Source organism: Bombus vosnesenskii, unplaced genomic scaffold (assembly GCF_011952255.1).
Source record: "Bombus vosnesenskii isolate JDL3184/JDL3185 unplaced genomic scaffold, Bvos_JDL3184-5_v1.1 scf7180000013293, whole genome shotgun sequence".
Taxonomy (NCBI): Eukaryota; Metazoa; Arthropoda; class Insecta; order Hymenoptera; family Apidae; genus Bombus; species Bombus vosnesenskii.
In genome coordinates this window covers 2,136,207-2,163,015 of record NW_022882944.1, presented here as the reverse complement: position 1 = coordinate 2,163,015, position 26,809 = coordinate 2,136,207, and the positions used below count along the sequence as shown (strand labels likewise).

General features: G+C 38.5%; 1 protein-coding gene across 3 annotated transcripts in view; it reads right to left on the bottom strand.

The window, feature by feature from the left end:
• Positions 1-26,809, bottom strand: part of LOC117232709 (optomotor-blind protein) — a 164,108-nt gene that overhangs the window by 120,173 nt on the left and 17,126 nt on the right. For all 3 annotated transcript variants that reach the window (XM_033492277.1, XM_033492274.1, XM_033492276.1), the window contains exon 2: positions 21,648-21,972. In XM_033492277.1, the coding sequence (XP_033348168.1) occupies positions 21,648-21,972 (325 nt within the window). The remainder of the gene's footprint in view (positions 1-21,647; positions 21,973-26,809) is intronic.

Sequence of the window (26,809 nt, the reverse complement as noted above, 5' to 3'; positions counted from 1 at the left end):
CGGTTAATAAGCATAATCGGTGGCTGTGACTAATACAATTAATTGGCCTCTTAGAACGATCCGGGAAACAAAAGTTTAACATTCATTATAACTCGTATTGTTCGGTAGTTATTTCCCATGATGATATAAATTATAATATAATTACACCTAGTTAGACGCTCGTATTACACCTATTATAATTCCATTTAAAAAACATGCATCTGATTCTTGCAGAATAAAAGTACAAAGTACAAAGCCCCAAGATAAACTGTTTCAAACTGTTCACATGTTTCTCAATCAATTTAAATAATTGTACTAAATGATTTTAATAAGTAGTTTAGAATAATTTCGTTTTCTTTCGCGACTGTAAAACGCAATTAACGAATTTCGCTCAATATTTCAAATTCATCGACAAGATTCAAGCTTTTTCTTTATAAATTATGAAAATTTCAACGTTCCCTTGTACTTCGTGTAGCGAGGTTCGATAAAATCGTTACAGCTTAACGAAGCAACACGTACAATGACTACGAAAGACATTTCCATATAACCTAATTTTCTAACGAAACTATTTTCTCGTCAGACGATATCAAGAAATTTTCCTCGATCGCTAAATTTTCCATCGAACAGATTAACGTGCAAATGCTATGATAAATACAACGATGCGCAAACACTTATCCCTCAGTCGACGCTCTATGTCAATCTATTTCCATCCTTCGATAACATTTTATCCAACCGCCTATTTTATTCTTCACCCATTTCGCTGCTTGAGCTTTAACGTAATCGATAAAAGAAGAAAAAAGGAACGAAATTACGGTTGAAGAATTCTCGCCGTCTTTCACAAGCTTCCTCTCTCCTCTAAACCGAAGAAACGTATCCAAATTCCCGCGAAAGAGCCCGGCAATTCCAAAGAAACCGTGAAACACGCGAGCGAGAGAAAAGGAAGGAGGAGAGTGGCGGCGGGCCAGAAGGTCGACGATATCAATTAATTCGCGAGAGAGGGCGAAAAGACGACGTTTGCCAGGGTGAAAGGGAAAAGGGTGTCGCGAAGACGGGGCTCGTCTCGAAGAATAGCCGCCACAAGAGCGAAGAACGTCGCGGGACGAGGTGAAATGAATTCGCGCGCGTCTGCAGCCGCTGTTCCCATCTCTCTCTCGTTTGCCACGAATTTCAACCCTTCCTCGCGTCACTGCCGCGCTCTTCTTTTCTATTTCATCCCCTCCACCCCCTTCCTCCAGGCTTTCCATCTATCTGGTTGCATTTCACATGGAATTCACACGTCTCGCGTGTACACTCGGTGAAAAAAAGAAAGGGGTGTAGGCGAGTGTATCCGAGGGGTGTAGGTCGAAAGAGGGCGAAGAAGGCGGCCGTAACAGCTTTCTATTTGCATACTGCCTCTCCCTTTTCATCCGCGAGCTCCCTTTCGACACCGGCGTTATTTGCATTCAGAAATTGGCCGGCAACCACCGCCGCGACCTCCTTCCTTCCTTCCTTCCTGCCTCACTCACTGCCACGAGCAATCGAAACTACCCTCTAACCATCCAACCAAGATCAAGATTTTCGTCGACTATCTTGAATCGATGATTTTTGCAAGATTTTTCCCAGAAATCTGTGTGAGATTCTTCACGCGTACAGACATAATTGAAAGAGTAGAACGATTATTCGTAATGAAAACGGGTATTTGTATTTTTTAATCCCACGAAGAATTTTTCTTCGAAATTTCGAAAAGAAACTAAATCTTTAAGTATTTGTTCGTGGTGTTTTAAGAACCTGCTTCGAAATTTCTCCCGAATTCGTAAAGAGACTAGATATTTGAATACTTATTCTCAATTTTCTGACAATTTACCCCTGAGTTCTTGGGAAATTTCTTCTCAAACCAACTACAAACTTTCAAATCTTCTCTCTCTGTTTAGAAGAAGTGAGATTTGTTAGGAAGAAAAAATGGAGTCGTGTCGAAACACTCGCAATTTCTTAAGAACCTTCCTTTCAGTTACTTTCAAATCTCTTTTCGACATCAACCACGAGACCATAAATCTCTGACTGCTAGCCACCTTCGAGAAACGATAAAACCATAGATGCAAACGATCAAATTACTATTTTCAATGTTCTAAACGTCTTCCTCTGAATCGCAATTACATTTCCAAATATATGTAATTCAATTATACTTTCAAATTTCTTTCGAATCAATCATAAAATCTGCCACTTGCTACTCGCCATTCGCAAGTTCCAAAAACGATGAATCTTGAAGAAAAAGGATCAAGCCACATCGAAATATATATACAATCTTCTTCAATCTCCTAAAAGCTTTGCCTTAAGTTACGATATTTCCAAACTCCCCCGGAAATCTACCACGAAATCTCAAACCTTTCACTCCCCATCGATAAAATCCAAAAGAAAACGAGTCAAGCCACACCGAAGGACGATACCACGTACGTATATTGCTTCAATTTCCTAAAAATCCCCTGAATTATACTATTTCTAAATTCTCTAGAAACCAGCCAGCAAATCTCAAAATTATACTCGCCATTCACCAAATTCTACGAACGATAAAGCTCGAAAGCGAACGCAAAACTAAATCGCGTCAAAACACACACACAGACACACACATATTCGTACATATTTCTTCAGTTTCCTAAAAATCCCCTGAATTACACTATTTCCAAATTCCCTAGAAACCAACCAGCAAGTCTCAAATCTGCTACTCGCCATTCACCAAATTCTACGAACGATAAAATTCGAAAGCGAACGCAAAACTAAATCGCCTCAAAACACACACACAGACGCACACATATTCGTACATATTTCTTCAGTTTCCTAGAAATCCCCTGAATTACACTATTTCTAAATTCCCTAGAAATCAACCAGCAAATCTCAAAATTATACTCGCCATTCACCAAATTCTACGAACGATAAAGCTCGAAAGCGAACGCAAAACTAAATCGCCTCAAAACACACACACAGACACACACATATTCGTGCATATTTCTTCAGTTTCCTAAAAATCCCCTGAATTATACAATTGCCAAATTCCCTGCGAACCGATTGCAAAATCTCGAGCCTCTTAGTCGCACCATTCGCCAAATTCCAAGAACGATAAAATTCCAAAGGAAAAAAGAAAGAGGAGGAAAGAAAATTAAATCACTTTCATAAGTCAACCCTCCGGCTACCATTAGCGGATCGTGAAGGACATCTTGGTATCTTGCATGGACAATGGGCGCGGTCGAGATTCTGGAGAAGCAATCCAGTCCACAGGACAATCTGTCAGCGTTGCTGGTAACCGCGGCGCGTTACATATTCGCAGATACGCCGATAGGCGTAACCAGCACGGTACAAAGCGAGGAAAAAAGCGGCAGAGAGACGGTCACGTCCTGGTAAACGGTCGTTATCTATTCACACCGCTCGGACACCAATATAAATGGTAAGTGGGATACACGCAGTACACACCAACAAGAATGTACATGTGTTTCTGGACGGGCGCGAGCGCCCTTACGCGCCGCGATTCAACCCTCGTAATTCCTTTTTCGTTCGGTGCTGCCTTCGTTCGCCGATTCTGCTGGATTCTTCTTTTCTTTATCTTCTCTCTCACTTTACTTCTCTTTTTCTCTCTATCGTTGAATAAGCTTGGAGAAAACGTTTTAACGCGAAGCTATTCGCTCTCCCAGATTTTTATTTATGCAGAATTTGATCCAAAGAAAGGTTCGAGCAGAGCACTCGATCTGAATATTAAATATTTTTTCTATTTAAAGTTTCTATCGAAGAAACCAAAGAGGAACTGCGAGAAAACGGTAGAAGATATAAAAATAGTTGCGACATGTTCGCGAAAGAAGAAAATAAAGTTAGTGAAAGCGCGACTTTTCTCTGATTAAAAGAAATTTGATCCTGAACGTGGAATATTTCAGTGAAAGAGTTTAAAATACGAAGAATTCAACGCGCAGAGAATTTTAGTCAAAGAATTAGGCTGCAAGCAGACGTAGAACGTGCAAAATTTCGTCTAAAAGAAATTCTCAATATTTCACGGTCAATGTTAACTTCCAAGCAAACTTTCGCTGCAGAAAATTCAATGTAAAGAGAACAAAGCACACGCGATTCAAAGAAAATTTTGAACAAAGAATACAAAGTGATTTTTCTAACCAGAGAACTCGATCTAAGGAAAATTTTAAGTACGAAACTTTCGACCGACAACTTTCAACGTATAGAATTTGATGCAACCAGAATTTCGACAGATCGATTTGACTCAAAGTAGGCTTCTTAAATAGAAAAAATCGAAAGAAAACTTCCAACCTTACTATATATTATTTATTTAATTATACATTTAATTATAACCCTAATATCATTAAGTCTACCAAATAAAACTCCAAATAAAAAAATCACAACGAACTCGAGTGCATACAAAACACACGAAGGGTAATTTCGAATGAGTGGATTCGAGAGGCATTCACCGTGATATCGATCGATTTTCGATCTCCATCACGGCTAGAACACATGTTCGTGCTTTCACGATCGACGGATGGATCGATCGATCGATGGTAGTCATCGATCGCGATGCATCCGCTCGAATTCGACATGTGCTCGTATGGATTATTATACGCGCACGTGCATGCAGCCAACTGTGGTACATCCTCGCGATCAACTTCCGTATCGATTTATGCGGTTCTCGACGTTTCGTACCAGCAGGATAACATGTTTACACATTCGGTTTATTTTCACGGTAATTTCAATGGTAAAGCCATTTTCGATTCTATAGGTTATTTATTTTACAAAATATGCAAGATTGGCATCTACATCGACGCGCATTTCAACGTCGAGTGATTTTGAGTATGTGATTCAATGATTTCGTTGCGATTTAAGCTCATTTGCAAAACCAACGTAGTGACACGAAACACGCTTTTTCCGTGAACGAAGTTCAGCCAGGTGAGGTTCTACCACGAATAAAGGATGGTACACTGAACTCGACGAAATAATCCGAAAAATTCTGCGAAAAGAACAAAATTCTTAAAAATGAGAAATCCTAAACTACCCTGCCCGTGAAAAAAAAGAAAATAAAATAAAATAATAGAATCCGTATGAAAATTTCAATTCTAAAAACATCGTTTTTACGCACGAAAATCAATGATAAAGAAAGAAGCAAATAAGAGAAATAGAAACAGACCCTACGCTTTTACAAGAACGAGTATAAAACTAATAAAAACACAATTTTTCTCCGATTAAAAGAACGACAAAATTCCATACCGAGATAGTTAATTCCAGTCGCGAGATAATTAGAATTATCGAGAATAATCTCACTTTAGATGGAAAATTTCATAAATAGTTAATATTAATTATAGCAACAGATCGAACGTGATATTTCTTCCTGCAGCGTTAAATACGAAATAAGGTAAAAATCATAAGAAGTATTTTTTAAAATTGGAGAAACTTTAAACGAACATGTGCGCATGTGTCCGTAATTTCGAAGCCTTAGTCGAAGAGCCGTGAGAATTTCGTGGAACAACCTCGAGTCTAATTGCGAGATAAAAGGTGCACTTCCCTCGCGGTGTTATCGCTGCGTCGGCGCATAACGTGTAAGTTACACGCTCGTAAGCCCGCATTACGCATGCTAGATAATAGGACGCTAATTATTTCTAGCCGCGGCCGCTCGCTAATTTATTATACCCGGTCAGAGCGCTTCTTTCAGCTGGCACCATGGATCATCGGTATATGCACGTTGCTGAGTACCGCATCCCGCTCGTAACCGCGCTAAAAAAATCCCGGCAACGATCGATGATCGATGGGCGGAAATCCTGGCAAATTTTTCGTAATCGTTTTCATCATTATCATTCACCAGGTTTTAATTACTCTGGATTTCGTATTTTTACTGCATCCACTTCTTTTATTCCGTTTTTTGTTAAAACGTTGGCGATTTGTTCGTTTCTGCTATATATATTTTTCGTTTATTTATATTTTGAAATTGCAATTATGAAAATCGTCGCTACGTTTCCCAATTCTAAAATAATTAAGAATAATCCTGATACACAATTGTAGGTTGAAAAGACGCGTGTAAATAATTTTGCATTTTTTAAATAATTAGAACATTCCAACTAAAATTTCACACTCTATCGGTATAATACTATCTCTTTCAAAACTGATTGCCATTTTTCTCGATTACCATTTTTAATCTATTCGTCAAAATCTATTTATCCCATATTTTTAATAAGTAATTTTCTGCCCCATCCAAATATAACAGAATTCTTTCTTTTTTTATAGTTTAATACGAATTTTTTCAAGAACCTACGATGTAATTTCGTCTGGGAATTGAAAGAAGCGGAAAAGAAAGGACGGTCCCATGGACAACTTGCCTTTAGATTCCTCCACTTTCTGCAGAGTTGGCTTTTCCTCCCCACTCTCGATCCTACTCATCCTCCGGCTCCTCGTTTTATTCAAACACGAATGTCCTTATCTGGGATGGCACTTTGCAGCGTGTTTCAAGGCTACAAAAGCCTGTACACGCGATTACGAGATAGGGGATCGCGCGCACGCGAGCCCAACAGCTTCGGCCTTCCTCGAAGCCGAGCGGGTTTCGCGTGGACGCGAGGCGTTGAAGGATGAGCCGTCTGTCCGCTCGCGATCTGCCAACCGATCTGAGAACCAGGTTGACGCGAGTGGGCGGCGCCGATTGTCAGATCCTCGTTAAGAGTGCAACGTGATTTCGCAATAATCTCAGGCCAGTGCTTAGGACAATAGAGAAGGAGAGACTTTTTGGCTGATTTTTCTGCTGAACTTACTCGCGCTGTTAGGCAAGTTTGCTTAATTAATTTAATTACTTGGCAGTTACTTTAGACCCGTTTTTTCTCCATGATTAAACAAAATTTTTGTTTCGGTGCAAAGCTCAGTGACGTAAATTTTTAAGTAGAAATATAATTCATATAAATTTACTGGTTTATTTGATCCTTTTAGAGCATGTAAATTAATATCGAACATGTACACTCGGTCATAAATATTAAAACACCTTGCTGTTATTAAGTTGGTCATTCCAGTTGATGATTAATCGATCAAATTTTGATATTCGCGCAAGGTTTTTTCTCCGTTCTGCGCTTCGTAAAGGAAATCCAACGACAGTTGTCTGAAACGATACTCGAAAGAAATTTTGAGATGTCGAAGAATCAGCCACGTTTCCATCACAAATCCGCATAAAAAAAAATTGTGATTTGTCGGATAAAACAGAAACATTCATCGATTTTTAATGATATTTAAAGGGAACACGAGAGAAATAAAATTATTCGATGGCATAATATAATGAAACTACGAGCACACTGATAACGTGAAAATTATCTAAAAGGGAAGAAAACTATTATATAAATAAATTTACGAACATTTCACCTTTTCAAGCAATATTTCAATTAACGATAAAATCATAATTTTCAAGTAATATTATTAAAAATATATCTGTTGAAGTTTCTAATCGATCGTAATGCCTGCTAGTATTTTTCACATATTTATTCACGGTGACTCAACTTTCGAAAAAGTGACGCAATCCCAACCAATTATCTATACTCTTCGCGCGTGTATTTATGATAATCCTCTTACGTATCGTAGAAATAATCGAAACGCAAATCGAATTAAAATCGAACACGGATCTCCGCGGAATAAGCGAGCCTCGAGCGGTTAATTGGCATCGAATGCACGCGCTTTAACTAAAATATCATTCGATACCCTCGATCGACATTAATTCCATGACGCGGCGGTTTCTTTTTCCTCGGCAATCGGTTATGATTTGCACACGTTACGATAGCCGGCTAGCCTGTATAGTTTTTCCTGGGAAACTCGATTGCAACATTAGCAGCTACTGGATACGTGTATTAAATTATTTACTGTTTATTGAAACGTTATATCTTTGGCGTGCGGTAGCCGACTAATTTCTCGCTGCAACGCAATGATCCCGACGCAATTCCATACTGGTTCTTGTGCAAATTTTTCCAAGCCTTCGTTCGAACGTTCCAGTTAGAAAATTCTAAAATCGTTGCAAGGAATTCTTCCGAGTGTTCGAGAATAAAGAATTTCGTTTAGATATCGGATAAAGTTATTTTGAAAAAGTCGAAAGTTCTCGCCTGGCATAGCGAGAATTCTTTAGTTGGAATAAAGCGGGCTCGTCAACGTCGGCCAATCGTCCCACTTAGATGAAGAGAAAATTGTAATAACATCGTAACTCTGTTTTATGTCGAGATACGTGTGCGATAGATGTCAATTAATTAATGATCAGCTTAATTACCCTGACACTACATTTCTCTCTTGTCGTAAATCGTTCTCCAACCACGTCGTAAATATAGACTAGCATAAAAACGATATAATTGGAAGTGTAAAAGGTAATAAAGAAATTTGTTCAAAAACATAGGCAGAATTTTACAATGACAGTAGCGATTCTCGTGAATGATCCTAACAAACCGTTGGTGTTTAAGTTGAAATTTCTTATACAGTCCTTATCCTTTTATTCTCAATTCATTTCGGAATCGTAAAGTCTATAATTTTTGTCCTCATCTTCCAAGCAACGACTAAGATTCTAAGATCTCTGAACTATGGTACGTCTCGCACAAATTCTACGACAGTTTTATAAAATGACAGTCGATACGATGTTGAATAAACAATAAACAACTATACGACAAAAATCCTACGTGTTTTTCAACATAACGGCATACTTTTATATTATTCGACCGATTGATAAGAACCGCTAATTGCGAAAGTGTACATCGAGAGTATTTGTTAATGAATATATTGTTAACTATATTGCAGTTTTTCTTCAGCACCTATCACGACCTATCCACCTCATTAGTAAGAAACTCGTGGAAAAGTCAGACGTGGGATACGAGAAAGATAAAAGTAAAAGAATGTTTGTTTACAATAAATTAATTCGCAAACATCCTGATCGACCAACTATGTTACGAAAATCCAGCTACGACGCCTTCCCTTCAGCACGTCGTTGAAAATCAACTCTAACAAGCATCGTCATGCTCTGATGCTATTTCAACGATTAATAAGAATTAACAAGCAACTCATCCAGAAATCAGACACGCGTAGAAAAATAGAATGAAACTTGCGCTGCGCGAGGAAAATCGAAATAACAAAAAAAAGTTCTTAATAACAGGGTTGCATCGAGTTACACATGGAACGCATACCATCACCCCCCGTCGCTTACTTCACTGTAGCTCTATTCTCCGCGCGGAGGAGGCAGAGAGGCGTAGAGCGCGCGAATAAAGAAATACTCAGCGACTCGACAGACCTAATTACGAGCCACTAAACCGAAAGCTCGAGCAATCAATCTCGCGCGCGTCGAAAGCGCCCCTTCTCGCTTCGCATCTACGACACTGACGCGCGTTTCTTTTGTTTATCCAACGATCTACACGCCGCGCGCTTACACCCTCCACGCTCTGTCCGACGTGTGTTTTTCCAAGCAACTCGAACGCATCTCATTTCCCGTGTTAGTTCGCACTTGTAGACCGCGTCACGTCGAGAAGAACACGATATATAGTAAGACAGGATTATAGAGAATCAGTCGAGATTCGGCATCTTAATTTTTAACTGTTACTTTTTCTTTTCTCTTTTTTTCATTTAAGATTTATAGTGAACGTTTATAGAAAATCGCGAACGACTTGGTACAATTGCAATTACATTTATTTATGTGGTAGTGGAAATAAAGGTTGGGATATTTATCTACGTACATGGTTCTACACGATATTACATATGTTAAAATCATGGTGAATTTATATGCATATACGCGATTAGTATCTCCATTTGTATAGTTGAACGTGCGTTTTGATTTCTTTAAGCAATGTACACTCTCATTGTTAATATCTTCGCGTAACTTCGTGATCTCATTGATATTGTTTTATTCTGGGATTACCGAGCCATCGTAGACTGTGACGAGTTACAGTTAGATTATTTAATTTTGCGATTTTTAATCCAATTTCATTTTATCGAAAATAACATCTATCACAGAGAACGTAATATTAAGCGTTTATATGGTAGTACTTTGGAGAAACCAGTAGAAAATTTCAGGTTGGAAAATCCACTTCCTTTGAATCGTACGATGATTCTTCGAACATTTTCTTGCGTCTTTTTATTGTACGTCTGCCAGGGCGTGGTACGTGTACTCGAGGGATCGTTTACTGAATTTCGATGTTTATACCATAAATTTGAAAAATTTAAGATAAATTATTACGGTCATCCATGATAATTAATTAATCTTAAATGGGCAATTTTTATTTATTTAGCTGCCGAATTTCGTGTGTATTTTTATGACTATCTTAAATATTTCGAAAATACTTATTTTTACTAAATACCTTGATCTAATTTCTAACATTTACTATTTAATATCTTAACAAATTCGTATCGTATCGTATCAAAGTATTTTCTTTTTCCTTTAGCCAGCGAGTAATATAACAACACAGAAAATCAACAAAAACGGAGACGTCGTGTTTTCTGAAGAAAACTATGCCGCCAATGTGATATTCCGTGGTGTGTTGTAGTCGTAATGGGAAAAGTGTCACGCGAGCGTTGCGATCGAGATAAGCTCGGAAGCGACGAACGGTTTCGCGCCGATAAAACGCGAATATTTGGCAGAGAAGGGAGGAAAATTGGGCGGAGCCGCGCGGACAATGCCGCGCAACTGAGCACCCCCTGTAAGGGGATGAAATCGCGCAAGCGTTGTAATATTTCATATGTTAGAAAACGTTTGATTGCTATCAAATTGTAACGATTTCGTAGAAAAAGGAAGAGGATCATATAGAACAAATAATAATAAAAAAATGCAGAACGGATATGAAATGTTGAAAAATACGACGAAGAAAATGGACCAATAAAGGAGAAAAATTGGAATAACCTAATCGTTGGCTTAAATAATTACCACGGCATTATTTATGTCACTTTCTCGTGTTTCGTATCTTTCCTTGGTGAACCTAAAGTACACAACGATTCCTTCGTTCTTTTGTTACCAAACTATGGGTGTTTGCATCTACCAAAAGTTAAAAGTACAAAAATGTATGAAACGTACATCTACAAAGATGTAATATACAATATTCAAAGTTACTATTCGTTGCAATATATTCAGCGAGTGTATGAAATAGCCTACATACGAGACGTTCTTTTTATTTATGTTCCATACGAATCGGTATATCTACTCGTACAATACCACGTGTTCAATAATTTTGAGCAAAGTTCAAGATTGAAGCTTAACTTCACCTAATTTCCGATTTAGTAGATGTTAACCCTTCCGTTGTACGAGGTGGTTACTTAAACGTGTGTCGCGTCTAGTTATCACAAATGTTAATACGAACGCGATGTATTAGAAGTAACAACGAACGACGTGTTATTAAAATAGGCAGGCGTTTAGAACGCTTGTAAGTTTACAAGCAATGTCAACAAAGTGCTAGCTATCGAGACGTCATTCGTAAACAGTGTCGACTTTCCTTACACGCCTGTCGACGTTATTACCGTTCCGAGGTTTAATTAACTTAAAATTGCATAAATTATCCTACGTATCTCACAATTACTGTCATTAATATCTTACAATAAACGTCATTAATATCTCACGATCTTGCAATAACCACCGATTTATTTCCATTATATCTGCCACAAACTATTAATGTCATTTAGTTCTATAAATAACAGTAGGATTTATTTTCCAACAAAGGTAGAACTTTTCACTTGCACATTGCGCGTATCTCCTCGCGCAAAAGTTGTACCGCGTCCTTCGTTTCTAATAAACTTTCTCTGTTTGATACAAAAACTATTAATAAGCAACGCGATGTTTAAATTCCCTCGATAAATACACAGATACGTTTGTGTTTGAATACTCGAAGGGACGCACCATATGCGTCAATGTCAACAATATACGACGGCTACAAAAAGTATTTGTATACATCACTATTTTTCAATGAAGCGTTTCTTGAGCAGCTTGTATATTTTTTTTTGCATTGTGCCAAATTTTCTAATCGTACGAAAATACCACTGAATAGTACGACATTTACTACAGTTGTATCTAACTAAACTACTATACAAACGCTACAATAAACATACCGCGGAATTCCATTTATTGGAACGAAATTTTAGTTAACTTTCGATTAACCAAACTTTCGCTATTCGAATTCGCTTATCTGAAATCGACGAGCTCCTATCGTATAAAACTGTATCGATATCGATTGATATTAAACTATGGATGCAACTGTATAAACTATTTGCCCTGCGACGAGCTCAAATAAACCGAGTTCGATCGCAGCGTGTGTAAATATTTCTCTCGTAGCCGCTGTACCAACCAAGTGATCGCGGATTTTTGCATTAGGTGGTATTGACAAAATCCGCAATCACTTAGTTGCCAACCCTCAAATAAATCTTCGAACGAAAAAAACAGAAACAAAGCTCACCGCAACGGTTCCATCTGGTCCGCGCGAATTCGAAGGACAGCTCGCTGTCCCGAGGTCGACGCCACGTGGGAATCGTCCAAGCGCGGGAGGGTGTAGCGGGAGCACGGAAACCCGGTGAAAAAGACGAAAGGATGGGGTGCTGGAGGGGTGGCGCTGAAAGGGCGCCCCCGCGCCTTTCCCGGCTGCTTTCGTTTCCTTCTCGCCGCGGAAACGTCGATACACGGCCGCCTGCGATACCACTCTCTGACACTTCCACCACAATCGCAGAGCGCATTTTCAGGCGCGCTCAGGCCACTACGGCTAATTACCAACCCCCGAACGCCAGGGTTGAACGCGGCACGAGCACGACCACGAAGGAGAAAGCATCCCCTTCGCGGCCAAAAGAGAAACTGAGAGCTCGCGCACATGCGCCACCAGCGGCAAAGGCGAATACACGCTGCGTGTGTGCGTGTACGCGTGTATGTGTGTGTTGTATACAAGACGGCATGGTGGGGCACGAGAGAGAGAGAGAGAGAGAGAGAGAGGAAGAGACGGTGCGATGCTTGAAATATGGAGGGAGCAAGAGAGACAGCGATCGCGGATTGATGCCACAGGTAAAGGGCGAAGCAGAGTAAGAAGACAAGAGGGAACATGGACAAATGTAAGTTTTTAAAATTGCTAATTTATTTGTGTATGTATACGTATTAGTAACTTTTACATTGCGTATTCAACGAGTATGTATCGTTAAACTATCGACTTTTACGCAAAGTGGAAGAATACGTGGAATTCGAGTAATTCACATAATAATAATAATAAGATAATATTTTTATGATAATGTAGCGGCACTCGATAACAAAACTTTCCAACGGTTTCGTATTTCCAAGTATTATATATAGGTCGTCGGAAAAGTTTCTTTCGTTTTGTAAGGAAATAATTGATGCACAACATTTTCCGTTTTATATTATTTTATCGAATTACGTATGATCCATTTTGTTCTACCAAAATATGGATCTCTCCTTATTTAGAATATTTTTGTTTCATTAAATTCTATTTTCTGCGTAATAGCGGTCTCCAGGTTGCGGATATACATAAATGACGATGTAGAGTTTTCCTTCAAGTAATTACTTGAACAGTTAATAATCGGTCCAGTACACACGTATGATAAATTTGCAAATTTCACGAAAGTTTCACGAGAGAAATTTATTCCACATTTTTTACCTACTTTTATATTTGGGATAATATCCTATCGATTATTTTCTCCTATTTGACCTGGAATTGACCGTGTTCAAATATACTTGACAAATTTTCAAACTCGAAAACTCGGTCTCGGACGAAAAAATGTTATTCTACGTTTCCTTCCCATTTTTTTCGAAATATACGAAATCACTCGATCGCACTCTGTACGTGAAATAACGTATTGTATAAAATATGCAGAATACGGTAGTAGTCTCTACGTATAATATTCAATGTACAATAAAACAATTTTCCACTTAGCTTCCGTTCTCTTCATTATATTCATAAAGACTTTGAATTTACATAAAAATCCGCGGTCTATACGTTACATTTATTCACCGCTCTTGTCAAACATAATTCGATTTTATAACGTGTTTACATTTAAACTTTCTTTTTCGCGCTACTGTATTTCACAGAGGCGGTCCGCGAGACGAGCGCTGAAGAGGAATAAAAGAAAAGATGATTTTTAAAGAAGATGAAATAAAAGAATGACAAAAGATTCCAGTTGTTCGGAGGTTCGTACAGTTTTTGAAACTTTCTGAGGGAAGAAGGAAACTCGCAAATGGTTGTGAGATGGCAGCCAAGGCAACTAAGAATCGCTAGAATTTGGAACAAAAACGAAAAATGATAATCGATGATCGCGATAACGGATACAGGGGACAAAATCGAAAGTGTGACACGCGATTCCTCGCGATCCTGCTACAGATAGGATTGTTACGCGAGCCAGGAACCGGCGATTAGATTATTTCAACGTTCCTCTTCGACACTGACCTTTTTTCCTACCTCGAATAAATCGCCAAAGAATAAATCGCCGCCGATCGTTTCACCGATACACACGCGAACGCGTGACGGAAATCGCTTTTGTTTCGGCCGTTCCTCGCGAGAAAGTCGCGATAAGACGCGAAATATCGTTCACGAATTTCTGTGCTTGTTATTGCCGCTCGATTACTTTGTCCAGAGCCGAGTATTTGCTAGCGAAGGCGGAAATTTTTAGTTCCTAACGAAAAGAAATGAAGAAATTTTCCATCAGATAAGAATCGTTCGCGAACCTTCGTGTCCGAAGAAGTGGAATTTTTAAAGATTTGCCGTTGATTGGGCGTCAACGAGAACGTGTTGTGTAAAAAAATACGGCACACGAAGTTACTGATAGTTTAAACGGAAGGTGAATACTACGTTCAACGTGGTCTAATAGTAACGAGACTGATTATAGTGGTGGTTCGTAAGTACCGTGATTAAGTCGCCTGTATTTTTCTTTATACGACCTCTTCATTCACATTGACACTAATAACATTATACCACAAATTCCAAACCTTTTTTCGGTCAACATGTGTTACTATGTTTTATCAATATGAATACAGTACAAATTTGTTTTACACACGGACGATCTAATATATGTACAAGATGTAAGAGGATATCTATGTTTGGTAAAGTTTGACTAGAATTTTATAATTTCCCTTTGTATTTATTTTTCGACTAAAAATCACCCAGTGTTTTATATTCTTCCGAAATATAACATCGTATATTTTTATATTTATACAGAAGTTCAATCAAAATCCCGTGCAATTTTCCTTCTTCGATCGACGTTTCGTAATTTTCCTCGACCATTTCTTCCTCTCTGCAAATTCGTCTCGAGGTTCGAGTAGATTTTTTCAAGCGATCAGACATAACGTGTCTCTCACCGAGGACGTGCAGACAGGTGTCGCGTTAAGGCACGAAATTATCGTGCATTATCTGCTGGACAGGGTACAGTAATTTCACGGTTACGCAACGAAATGCGACATCGCGTCCCCTGTCGCGATCGAACACCGGCTATCGCATGATGAAATATACATGTCCATTTTGACGTTTGAACTTGTACTTATCGTTAATGTCGCTCGTCACCGTTATCTCTGACGAACGCGGCTTCTTTGCAGCGACAGGAAGTGGACAGTTATCGAGGGAAGGGGAAAACGATCGTGTGAAGATACCGGCGTTCCTGTTCGTTCCACTGCGATATCTTTTTTTCCGTCTCTTCGTTCCATTTGTTACTTTCGTGTCGTTCTGTACGCGTCGAATCAATACGACCAGCGAAACGCGCAATCTTCGATTAAATGACATGCACGATAAATTAATTGCAAGCAATTTATGAGCTCGAATAAAGAAAGATGATCGTTATCCGTAGAAAATTCTTGTAGAAAATTGGACGAATATCCTGATGTCTTTAATTTCTTTTCATGAGTATACTTCAACTTTTTAAACGAGATATTCATCGTATTATGCAATTGTCGTGAGTAGATTGTTACAATAACGTTGGCTCTTAAACGTGGTGAAAATTGAGCAGGTTCTCTGCTACTTTTGAACGATAGCGTATTTTATAACTATAATTATGCTCAATAACGACTATGAAATTACATTTTACTACGAGTAATAGCGTTATAGTAAAATCGACCTATACTTATGTAAATGTTGCGTAATTATGTGTAGGGTGTGCAAGGGAAAACAGTTCAAAAGTGAAATTTCAGTTTCTCGTTCGCGAAGAATGAACAAGGAGAAAGATTATTTTCGGCCGAAGCGAAGAAAAAGTCGCAACACGTTTGCAAAGAACTAAGATATGAGAGAATTCATAGGAGAGACGGTAAAAAGGTTACGAAAATTTCGACTCTTGACGCAATTATTAAGATATTCAGTGATAGCATCTTGATTTATGCTCGAACTTAACGTTCCTACTGTCTCGAGTTTCCAAAATGTGTAAAAATTAATTATTATCGTCGAAAATAGATTAATTCGAAGGTAGACACGTGTGTGCGAAGATAAAATTGAAGACAATTTTCGAACGAAAAGGAAGAAAGAAAGTAGCGAAATCTCAGCGATGAATGAGAAAGGAAGAATTTAAACGCGAGACGGGAGAAATGTCAGCAAAGTTTCGGCTCGCCATTCTATTACGTAAGACACTGAGCGAACCCGTGGACAGCTTTATGGTTTGTTGGCTCGCGTGCTTGCCGCCGGTGCTTTATTTGATTTAAAAATCAGTGAAATTAAGTTCCATAAAGCAGCCGCTAAACGATCTCAACGGACTGCGAACAGGCGAGCCCGCTGCTAACCGCATCAAATCGTCAGAAAGTTCTCTTTAGTCACGGCCAGAGGCCCCCGTTCTCTTCAACGTATGCTTAGACACTGTCTAATTGACTCGTTTAACCGGCCACTTCTCCACTTTCCTCCGTCCAATACGCTGCCTCCAATTTCCACGTTGTACTTCCGCTTGTTACACGCGACCAAAGCTGTAATTAGGCGTTTCTTCAGAAATTTAACGCGAGTAGGTACCATTAACCAGTTGATTTTCTCGGAACGATAGCTGCACTGAAACGTCGAACGTCTGTACGGCCGCTTAATTACGCTGAATTTCATTAACGTTGCAAGACACCGACGAGCTACCGATCGCGTGAACGCTGCACAACTTTGGAATCGGGCACCGTCTTCCAGGACATAACTTTATTATCGCGATGTTTAATGCAAGACGCGAGAATGTTGCGAGCTTTCCAAGAAATAACCGAGAAAGATACGATCGCTGTACGGTTCGCCAGCGTGCACGGAAACATAGGTCCTCGGTGTCAGAACCAAGCTGCAAATCGACAAGGAAATTATTATTATATATATATGTGTAATTTATATGTGAAAAATTCCAAGTACAAAGCCGACAGTATATACAGAATTTTCTATTTGAAATTAGTTTTAATTTCTTCGAGTCTTAAGGTCTTAAAATATCTATAATCGTAGGTATCGGTTTATCGTTCGATGGAAATTATCATTTAAGAAACTTTTTCGATTTTGTAGTGACAATCGAATCTGAGGAGGACATACAGAAGTTTGCTATAGACACTTTGCATGGAGACTTTTTGGTCCACGATATGGCTTTGCTTGAAGTTACTTTCGCAACGAATCATTCGAATCAACTTCGAACCGTAAAACGGGATAAATGTCGCTTTACCGTCATCGACGATGTAGCAAACATTCCTACGACGCGTTAAGAATGTTTCAAGCCATCTCTTAAAACAGTGACGCGTATAATTCTCGAAAATTATCTCGCGAAACCATCCGCAAGAGAGTGCAAACTAACACCTCGGTGTAGTTCAATTTTACGACGAACTATTTCCCAGATCGCTTTCAAGCGGATAATAAAGTTCATAGAAACACAGTTCACGCGACATTTCCAAAATTACCTGCTAAGAGGATCCCAAAAAGACGGGCAAAAATAACCGTCCTCCGAATTACCCTCTCGCCTGATTTCCAACGAACCATCCGAGAAATCCATCGACATCCTCGCCACCTGACGTCCGCCGCTCTACGTTCCAAGAATCCTAGACGAATCCTGGCAACATCCCCCAGTTGTTGTCTAGGATAATCGGACAGGCGGTCTGCGCTCTAAATCAATCTCTTTTGCTAAATAATAAGCATCGAGTTAAGGGCAGAAAGAGGCTGAAGACGAGGTGGACGACGCTGCACGACGATCACGGATAATTACACGCGCGGAAATTGCGGCTGGCCCAATCTGCGTCCGGTGGTCTACGTCTCAATACACGCGCGCTTCTTTCCCCCCTTGGTCCCTCTTCGCCCCTCCTCTTTCCACCACGTTCGTTCCTGACCTGTACCAGTGGCCAACCACACGCACCGTACAACTTGACGAGGAAATAGGCGCGAGAAGGACGACGAAAAAGAAAAAGAGAGAGAGAAAGAGAGGAGAGAGAGGAAAAGAAACACAGTGAAGCGGCATAATGCCCAGGGTGCTGCAGGGCCCAGAGAACTCCGGGCCTCTCTCCCCCTCCATAAGTATAGGGCTCGCTTAACGATGTTTGTTTTATACATTGGCAGCCTGTTCACCGAACCTGTAATCTTTCTAAACGAGATATTACCCGGGCCCGTCCGCGAAAAACGAAGCTGCCCGCTCGCTACAGCTATAGAACTTGGCGTTCTCTCCTCCGGGTATCGAACTGGCGAAATTGGCCCACCAAAGCCACAAATTGTTCGCCATTCAAGACTACGCTCTGCATAGACAGAAAGAAAAAGAGAGAGACTCGTGTTCGGCATCCGGACACGGGAGGTGAACTTAGTTCGGTTGTGAGAGTCCTTGGAAATTTCTGGAGCGAGCGATCAGCGGACATGGTCGTTCCGGGGACATGAGGTCGGTGAATGGATTGGAAGTTTAGGGGATCGTGACATCCTCGTGGCCTCGGTGTAGAGTTTCGTGCAAGACATTCTACAGAATGCGAAATTTATGTCGCAGCGGAAAGTTGTGGGATAAGTTCGAATTGGTAAATTAGTTCAGTGGTTGAAACATTGGGAAAATTAAAATTGAGGGTCCGAGTGTTTGGAAATCTTGTAAAGTTCCTATAGCAGAAATCTTTGAAAATTTATCGAGAAATAGTGGTTAGAAGAATGGGCTTGATGTTCAGGAGATAGGACGATCTTAGTGTTTTTGGTGTGAAGTTTCATGCAACTCTACATTGGAAGAAGAAACTGTACAGTTTGGTAAATTAGTTCGGAGGTTGGAAAATTGGGGACTAAAATTGACAAGGTTTCTTTTTAAATCTTGGAGACCCGGAGCGTCCAAGCGTTTGCGAAATTCTGCGAAATTTCTGTAATACGAGTACTTGACATTTTAGGAACGTCGATTAGAAGAAATCTTCAAAAATGCAAAGCAAGCTCGATGAACGACTTCGAAGATTGGAGAATACATTCGTCGAAGTTTTTGGAGCTTCGTCAGAGTTGGAATATTCAAATGTTTGAGAATCTTGCGTAAAGAACCTCGACGAAATATAAAATTCATGTCACGATGAATGAATTATCATACGAATAATATGAGCTATACTATATAGCGAATATATTAATGATATTTACATATACAATTAATGTATTATACATTATATAGTATTACTCAAGAAATTAGAGATTAAAAAGAAAGAGATTACTCAAAAAATACGTGAAATTGAAATTCTATATATATATATAATTCTATATATAATTATATATACATATTCTATATAATTCTAGATATTAGTACACGTTTATTAGTTACATAACTGCACAGTTATGAATATACGCAATGTATCGTAGAACCAGTTGGCAGAACTACAATTTTCTAAAGCGTTAACTTGCCCGAAACCAATGCACCTAAAAATTCACGAGCCTAAATATTCCTTTAACTTAGCTTTTGTTTTTAACTCCCGCGCAATATTTGAAACGGGTAATTTGAAATTCAAAGGTGCGGTAATTATTGAAATCGCAGGGAAAAAGAAGAAAACTACAGACGTAGGAGAGGAGAGGTTAGAGGTAGAAGAAACGATAACAGAACTAACAAATGCGACCGTGGTATAGAGTCGTGAGTTGGAATCACGATCCAGATACACACGCGCGTATTGTACGGCGTATGGTTCTTTCCCGAACTATTATAGTTCGCCTAGATATCTGTCCCCGTGTTTTCCATCGCTCTCGAAACTACCCCTTTTACGTATTTCTCCCCTTCGTAAAAGTTTGCGCTTGAAAGGATTTCCGATCGTCGAAGGACTGGGGAAAGTGTGCGCCGACCATAGAGGCTTTGAATCTTTAAAACGCGATGAAACGTGGTTCAGGACGGGGTATAGTCCGAGCAAATCGTGTGATTGGTAGATCGAGACAAGCTAGATTTTACGCTCTACTCTAGCCTAGATGAAGATTTCAATAGTAAATTAATTATTAGTAAGATTTCGATACATTTATGCGACACTTAACGAGGCAAGAATGCGCAGGATGCACGTGATGCGAAGGAAAAAGCACAAAATTTAAAGTAGACGAAAGAAATCTCTCTTCAGGAGTTGAACTCAGGAGTAGAAGTTGAACTCTTCGATGTTCTACGAATTAACGGTTTGATTTAGATAGAAATTTCTTGCTTGGAAAAACTTCGAAGACAGTGGAAAAATCTCGCCCTCGCTCCACTGATGTAAATCGATTAATTTTACAAAATATACGCAATTAAAATTAAAAATTTTGCTTATCACGATCCAATAGTTTATGAATTAATCTTTGAAATTGGGATTGAACCTTCTTCGAAAATGCGCATCTTTGGCAGGCAAAGAAAAATAGCTGCTCTGTTTGCGAATTTGCGAACGAAACAGGCCAAGAGCCGATCAACGCGATTTTCTGCGGTTTCTCGTGGCGACTTCTCGTGTTTCGCCTGGCAATCCGTCATTTTTCTCACGACTCTTGCCTTACGCAACTACCTTCCGTCACGAGGGACAGCGATCGGTAAGTCTGGCTCAACAAAATCGCGACACATCGTCCAAATTAAGTCGAATCGCGGAAAAAGCGCGACGAGTACATTTTTGTCCACTCGACTTGCCAAAGAAACTTGATATTTTATAAATTACGAAGAAAGTGGAAAAGTACGTGTTTAGTTTTAAAATCAATTAAAAGAACGATTTTAATAATTTCAAGAATGATTGACAGAGAACTGTACTTTAAAACTGCTATTTTGTGAAAAATGGAAAATCTCGCTTATCACGTTTCTTATATGTACCCTTTAAATATAATGTCGTAAAAGTTGTAATGTCTTCTATCTTTTTACCAGTTATATCGAGATTGAATTTTGCTTGGCCAATTTAAAATATTAGAATTTCTAGAAATACACACTGGCTCACATGTTCACAGCTAACAAACGCAGGAGCACGCTCCCTCTATTCGGTGATTACAACAACCAAATCGATTCCAAGAGTTCAATCATTAATGGATAACTACCGCCTATTGTCATTCGGAACAACAAGTAATCAAGTGAATCAAAGAAATACATACTATAATTGGATAGAAACCTCAAATAAGAATATAGAGCACATTTTCATCAAAGTTGATTTAACGATAAAACATGGTCCTTCAGTCGATCGTTTCAGATATACACGGTCGCAGATATTTTATTGCAAAGTGATATAATGTTGAACACGCGAAGCGCGTTAGGTATGAAATTTATGCAACAACGTAACATACGAACCACCGCTTCTTCTAAAAACGAATTAAATGTTCTTTAGACGCTCACTCGAGGTTTCCATTTAATCCAACAAAATGAACACTTACCGGCCGCTTTTGGTGATGACCATTTCCGTGCCGAGTTTATGGAATTTTTCCCAGAGTTCCTTGCCCTCGAGGGTTACCTTAGGATCATCCACGACACCGTCTTCCTCAGGATGATGAGGAGGTACGAGGGGATGGTGAGGCCCTGCGAGGGGATGATGCGGTGCCAGAGGGTGTGGCGAGGTGTGCAACATCCCCGGGGGTAAGGGAGGCCTGAGTGGCCTCATCGCAGGCCCACCAGGACCACCCTGATGATGGTGGTGCAACGCTGCCGCCGCGGCCGCCAGGACAGCTGCTTCTTCGGGCGTATGTGGGCCTAAGCCTAAACCTGAAACAAGATTTTTCTTGTTAGTTTTGAATATCGAGGTGCGTACATATTTTTAATGCAGTTCGATTAACTTCGTATCAGAAATTTTTAGGTAAATTCATCGGGGATTATATTATATTGTTAGCTTAAATTTTTTATTTATATATAGCATTTCTTCTTGGAGAAACAGCCTTTAGATCCACATAGTCTACTTCGTATGCCATAATAAATTTTTGAAACTAGGACGGATCGAATGTGATTGAATTAAAGGAGATATTACAAAAAATTGTATGTATTAAATTTTAGAATAGAAGCGTGTTCTGCATCTATTCTGTATTTGTTGACCTTTAATAGGATTAATTGATTAAATCAATGGATACGTAGTTAGAAATGCGATGATTCTCTTACAATCTCTTTTGGTTTCATTGAACGAATTGGACTAGAACGATGTATTGGAAAAAATGTTACTATTCTTGGTATAAGCTCTGAAGAATTAGGTGAATTTCATTACTAGATACAGATACCGCATGTAGCAGAGTATACTACTTTTTTAAAGGTTCTTTCAACTAAATTCCAACTATAATTCCAACTTCTTTCTTGATTTTTTTCTATTCAACTAATATCATGGTAACATATATATTTCTGTTCTCAGTGTTCCAATTTCCCTCCAGTTTCTTTCATCGTCAGGCTTAAATTTGGTTCAAATACACGTACTACTTTATTCTTCGTTTCGATACTCTTAATTATTCGATAATCGTCTTAACGTCAAAGAAATACCATGCTCTTTTTTCCCATCAGCTGTTTTTGTAGATTCGTATGTAGAAAATTCCGAGAATTAATTCTGGTCGTTTCGATAATTGCCTGGTACAGATCCGATGGTGAAAGTGGAACTGCATGAGATTAAAATACCGAGAGAACCCCGAAAATGATTTATTTTATCGCGGCAACTGTTAAATAACTGTAATGCACGGGACGATAAACTTTATCTTCCGCTCTGGCCGCCGTGAATCGACAACAATATGCGACCGCGAGTGCCGGTTTGATAATGCACATTTGCAATTCCCTCGGTTGTTTAATTAAAATATTATTAGCGTTTAATTACGACCGAATTAATACCATCGCAAAAATAACAATAACGTATCACTTTTCGCTCTCGTTCGACGAGCGTAAACCCTCCATGGAAAAATATCCTGCGCGGAACGTTTGTTCGCTGGTGACCTCCGTTTCATCATCGAAGAACGTAAAATTAACTTTTTATTATGACCTAATTTTAACAATCACTGAATCTATCTCGGTATTCAAATGAAACTGAACTTCAGGTTTAAAGTACTAGATAATAATATACATCTAGGTTTGAAAATGCAATCAGCGAGACCTGAAAATTAATCAGAGCTGATTAAAATGTACTGTAACATTTATTAAGGAAAATTGAATTTCATAATATCAATGAATTTAATAATTCGATGATAATATCTACTATTAGATATGAAAGAATATAATCTCGGTTATGTTCAAACTGTTTCTCTAACGAATCGGAATAATTTTTGCAACCTCGTTTCATCGCTAATCGTGTAATTAACTTAAGTAACACACTGAACTAATAATTGTATAATGCGCGACATCGTGTGGCAAAAATACAAATCTGAGAAGAATCGTCAATGTTACAAATATCAGAAGTTTGTGTCGGATAAATATCGAACGATGTTCGCGTTCCAAGGTTGCTTTCTCAAAGAATCGAAGGGGAGAATCGAAGACGTGGTTTCCATCGCGATCGATGCGATCGATACGAGAGAAGGGCAATTGGCTGGAACAGAGATTGCTCTATTGACCCTCGAACGCGTCAGCTCTATTTTTAAGGTGCTGCGTATATGTTGAAAGAATTGCGAAGAAGCGTTCGCGAGCCGCTCGCGATTTCCCTCCAAAGGAAGGAAGGAAAAGAGAAGAGAGAAACGAATGTACCTTCCGGCAACTTTCAAACTTCTTGCAACAGAGCAGCCAGAGGGCACGAGAACAGGGGCTGGAAAAAGTAACCAGTAGTTTGAACGGGGGTTGGAAACTGTCAGCCGATCCACCCTCGCCAACTTTAAGCGGCTGTCTTTCATTCTTTATCCCTTGATCTCGTTGATTCTTGAATCTCTGAGTCCCGTGTCGCCGATCGTGTCTCAATTGCCACGATTATTGCAAAATCCTCTTTTCTAAACTGTGGATTCTTTAACAAAGCGGAACGTTGTCTAGTAACTTTGACTTTCTTCAGGTTCTTTTGCCATTGTTGAACAGAGTACGGTGAAATATTCGAGTTGATAGATTTTTTAGTTGATCATGAGTAATATTAATTTTGCTAAGATTCTACCGTGATCTTCGAGATCGAGGTTCAACCTTGAACAAATATGGTGAACAATATATATATATTACACATTGTGTATATTACATATATGTATTGTATATATGAATATGGTGGATATATAATATATAATCCTCCAATATATTGTACATAGATCTTACAATTTGAACGTGTACTAAAAAAACACTGGATAAGTATCGTGTAAACTAGAAAAAATAACGTTTGAGTAAATAGCGCACACCTTCGAAGGAATTAATTTTAATCTTTTTTTAATAGAACCCACTATTTAATCACGCAATTAGCTAAATGTTTTCAGTTACTCATCGCGTTATATCCTATTATAGCAATGTTTGCACAAATCGAAGTTATATTATTATATCGTCTAATTTATCGTTCTATGATAAAAGTAGCATGGAAGTGGACGCGAGATCTTCATAAATTCGTCGGTTCCCTTTCAAGTAAATTAAGAATCAATTACATGCGACACTTAAGATAAGCAAAGAAGATGCGATCGACTTTGAAATTCCTATTAGCGGTATCATCCATTCGCTTAGTTTATCGATATCTTCTTCCCAAATGAGATTACCAGTCCCAATTAAACAGATTGCCGTTTATTTTAGAATTAATAATCGCTACGCTAACACACACACACACACACACACAAAAGAGAGGAAAAGAAAAAAATCGTTGGCAATTTTTACCAACAAACAATCTGCATGGGAAAGAGAACCTTCTATCCGACCATCGACCGCTTTTTCATGCGAACAATTTCATTATTTACAGCAGCCTATCCTTCGATTCCCAACATGTTTTCTCTACTTCCAACCAATCACGAACTACCTGTTGCACCAGGGGCAAAAAAAGAAAAAAAGAAAATAACCAGCACTTTCGTTCGCAAAAATTTCGTTCGACCTCCGACCGGTTACAAAACTACACTTTGGTCTAAAAAAAAAAAAAAGAAGGATGTTAACTACTATACAACCTACACTTTTGTTTTATTCTATTCCATTCTATGAAACGATACACCGTCATCTTCTTTGTTCCAACAATTCTACTTTTTGAAAGAGTAGATCGTCGATTATCGTTAGAATGTTAATCACAAAAATATAGGCAATTAGTAACGTATTTATTAAAAATTATATATGTATATTTCCCGATTTAAATGTTCGATTTCAATTAAGAAATTACTATAGAATTTGTTATATAATATATCGTATATATATAAATATAATATGATATAGTCTGTATAATATAGGGAATAATAAAACGCAATAAATTCAGCATAAAAAACGCATAATAAAATAAACGATAATACGAACATCCGTATTTGAAAATCGTACCATAACTTGTTAACTAGAATTTTCCAGATCAATTGCGCGATAATGGCTTATTCAAATGGACTCGTCACTTTATTAGTTCGAATAATCGACATTTTATCCTCTTTAAGTACTGTAATTTGCAAATTTTGTTTTCATCGCATTCATCCAACCTCTGATATATCCTATAAATAAATAAATAAATAAATAAAAACAAAGAGAGAGATAAATTGCTAATTACATGTCTACCTAAACGAAAATGATATTTTATTCCGAAACTTTCTGACGTTTCTATTCTTCTTTATTTTTATTCGCCAATAAAATCTCGAAATTATTCATAAAAATTGCAAATTACAGACTTTAAAAGAAAGAATATTCTGAACTTTTTCACCGTTCTTTTTTTTTTAATCTTTATTCACCGATGCAATTTTGGCACATCGAAATTGCAAATTACTCTACTTCCTTAGAGCAAAGAAAATGATTCTTTCATTAGTCCTGTTTCTCAACTTTTTCAACGTCTCTGTTCTTCTAAATTTTTACATATCAAACCAATTATCAACAAATTACCATCTCCACCAAATCAGCTTAACGATTCGCGTTTACGGAGTTTTCCTTTGCGGTGACTTTTTATCCACGATTTTAAATGAATGTAGGTACTTGACCGAGCCGGCTGCGAATTATCATTCATAACGATGCAAATCACGATTATATTATTTATGACTAATGACGCGGTTAATAGTTAACAACACGGACACGGCTCCCGGTATTTTCTTTCCGTTTCAATCAATTACCGAGCGCGACGGGGAAAAATGCAAACCTGTTGCCACCGTTAATGACTTCATGATTGTTATCATACAAAGTCTGCACGAGCCGATCATTAACTCCATACTGTTTATCTGTCTCGTATACCGTTCCTTCGTGCATCTCGTGTTCTTAATGTTCACCGCCGTTCTCCTTCATACTTTTTACGTACAATGAGCTTCGATTTTGTTATAGTCGAAGGAATAAAAATTAAAGCCGCTATTTGCATTCTAGAATTTTACACAATCGAAATTAATACATCGTTCAATAGACGTGCAAAATGTTAACAACCTTAAAATCGATCGACTCTTTTTAATAACCTTTGATCTTTACCTGTCACTTACCATGCCAAAGACATTTCTGCTTTTAAGAAAAAATGGCAATTATAAGATTTAAGCGA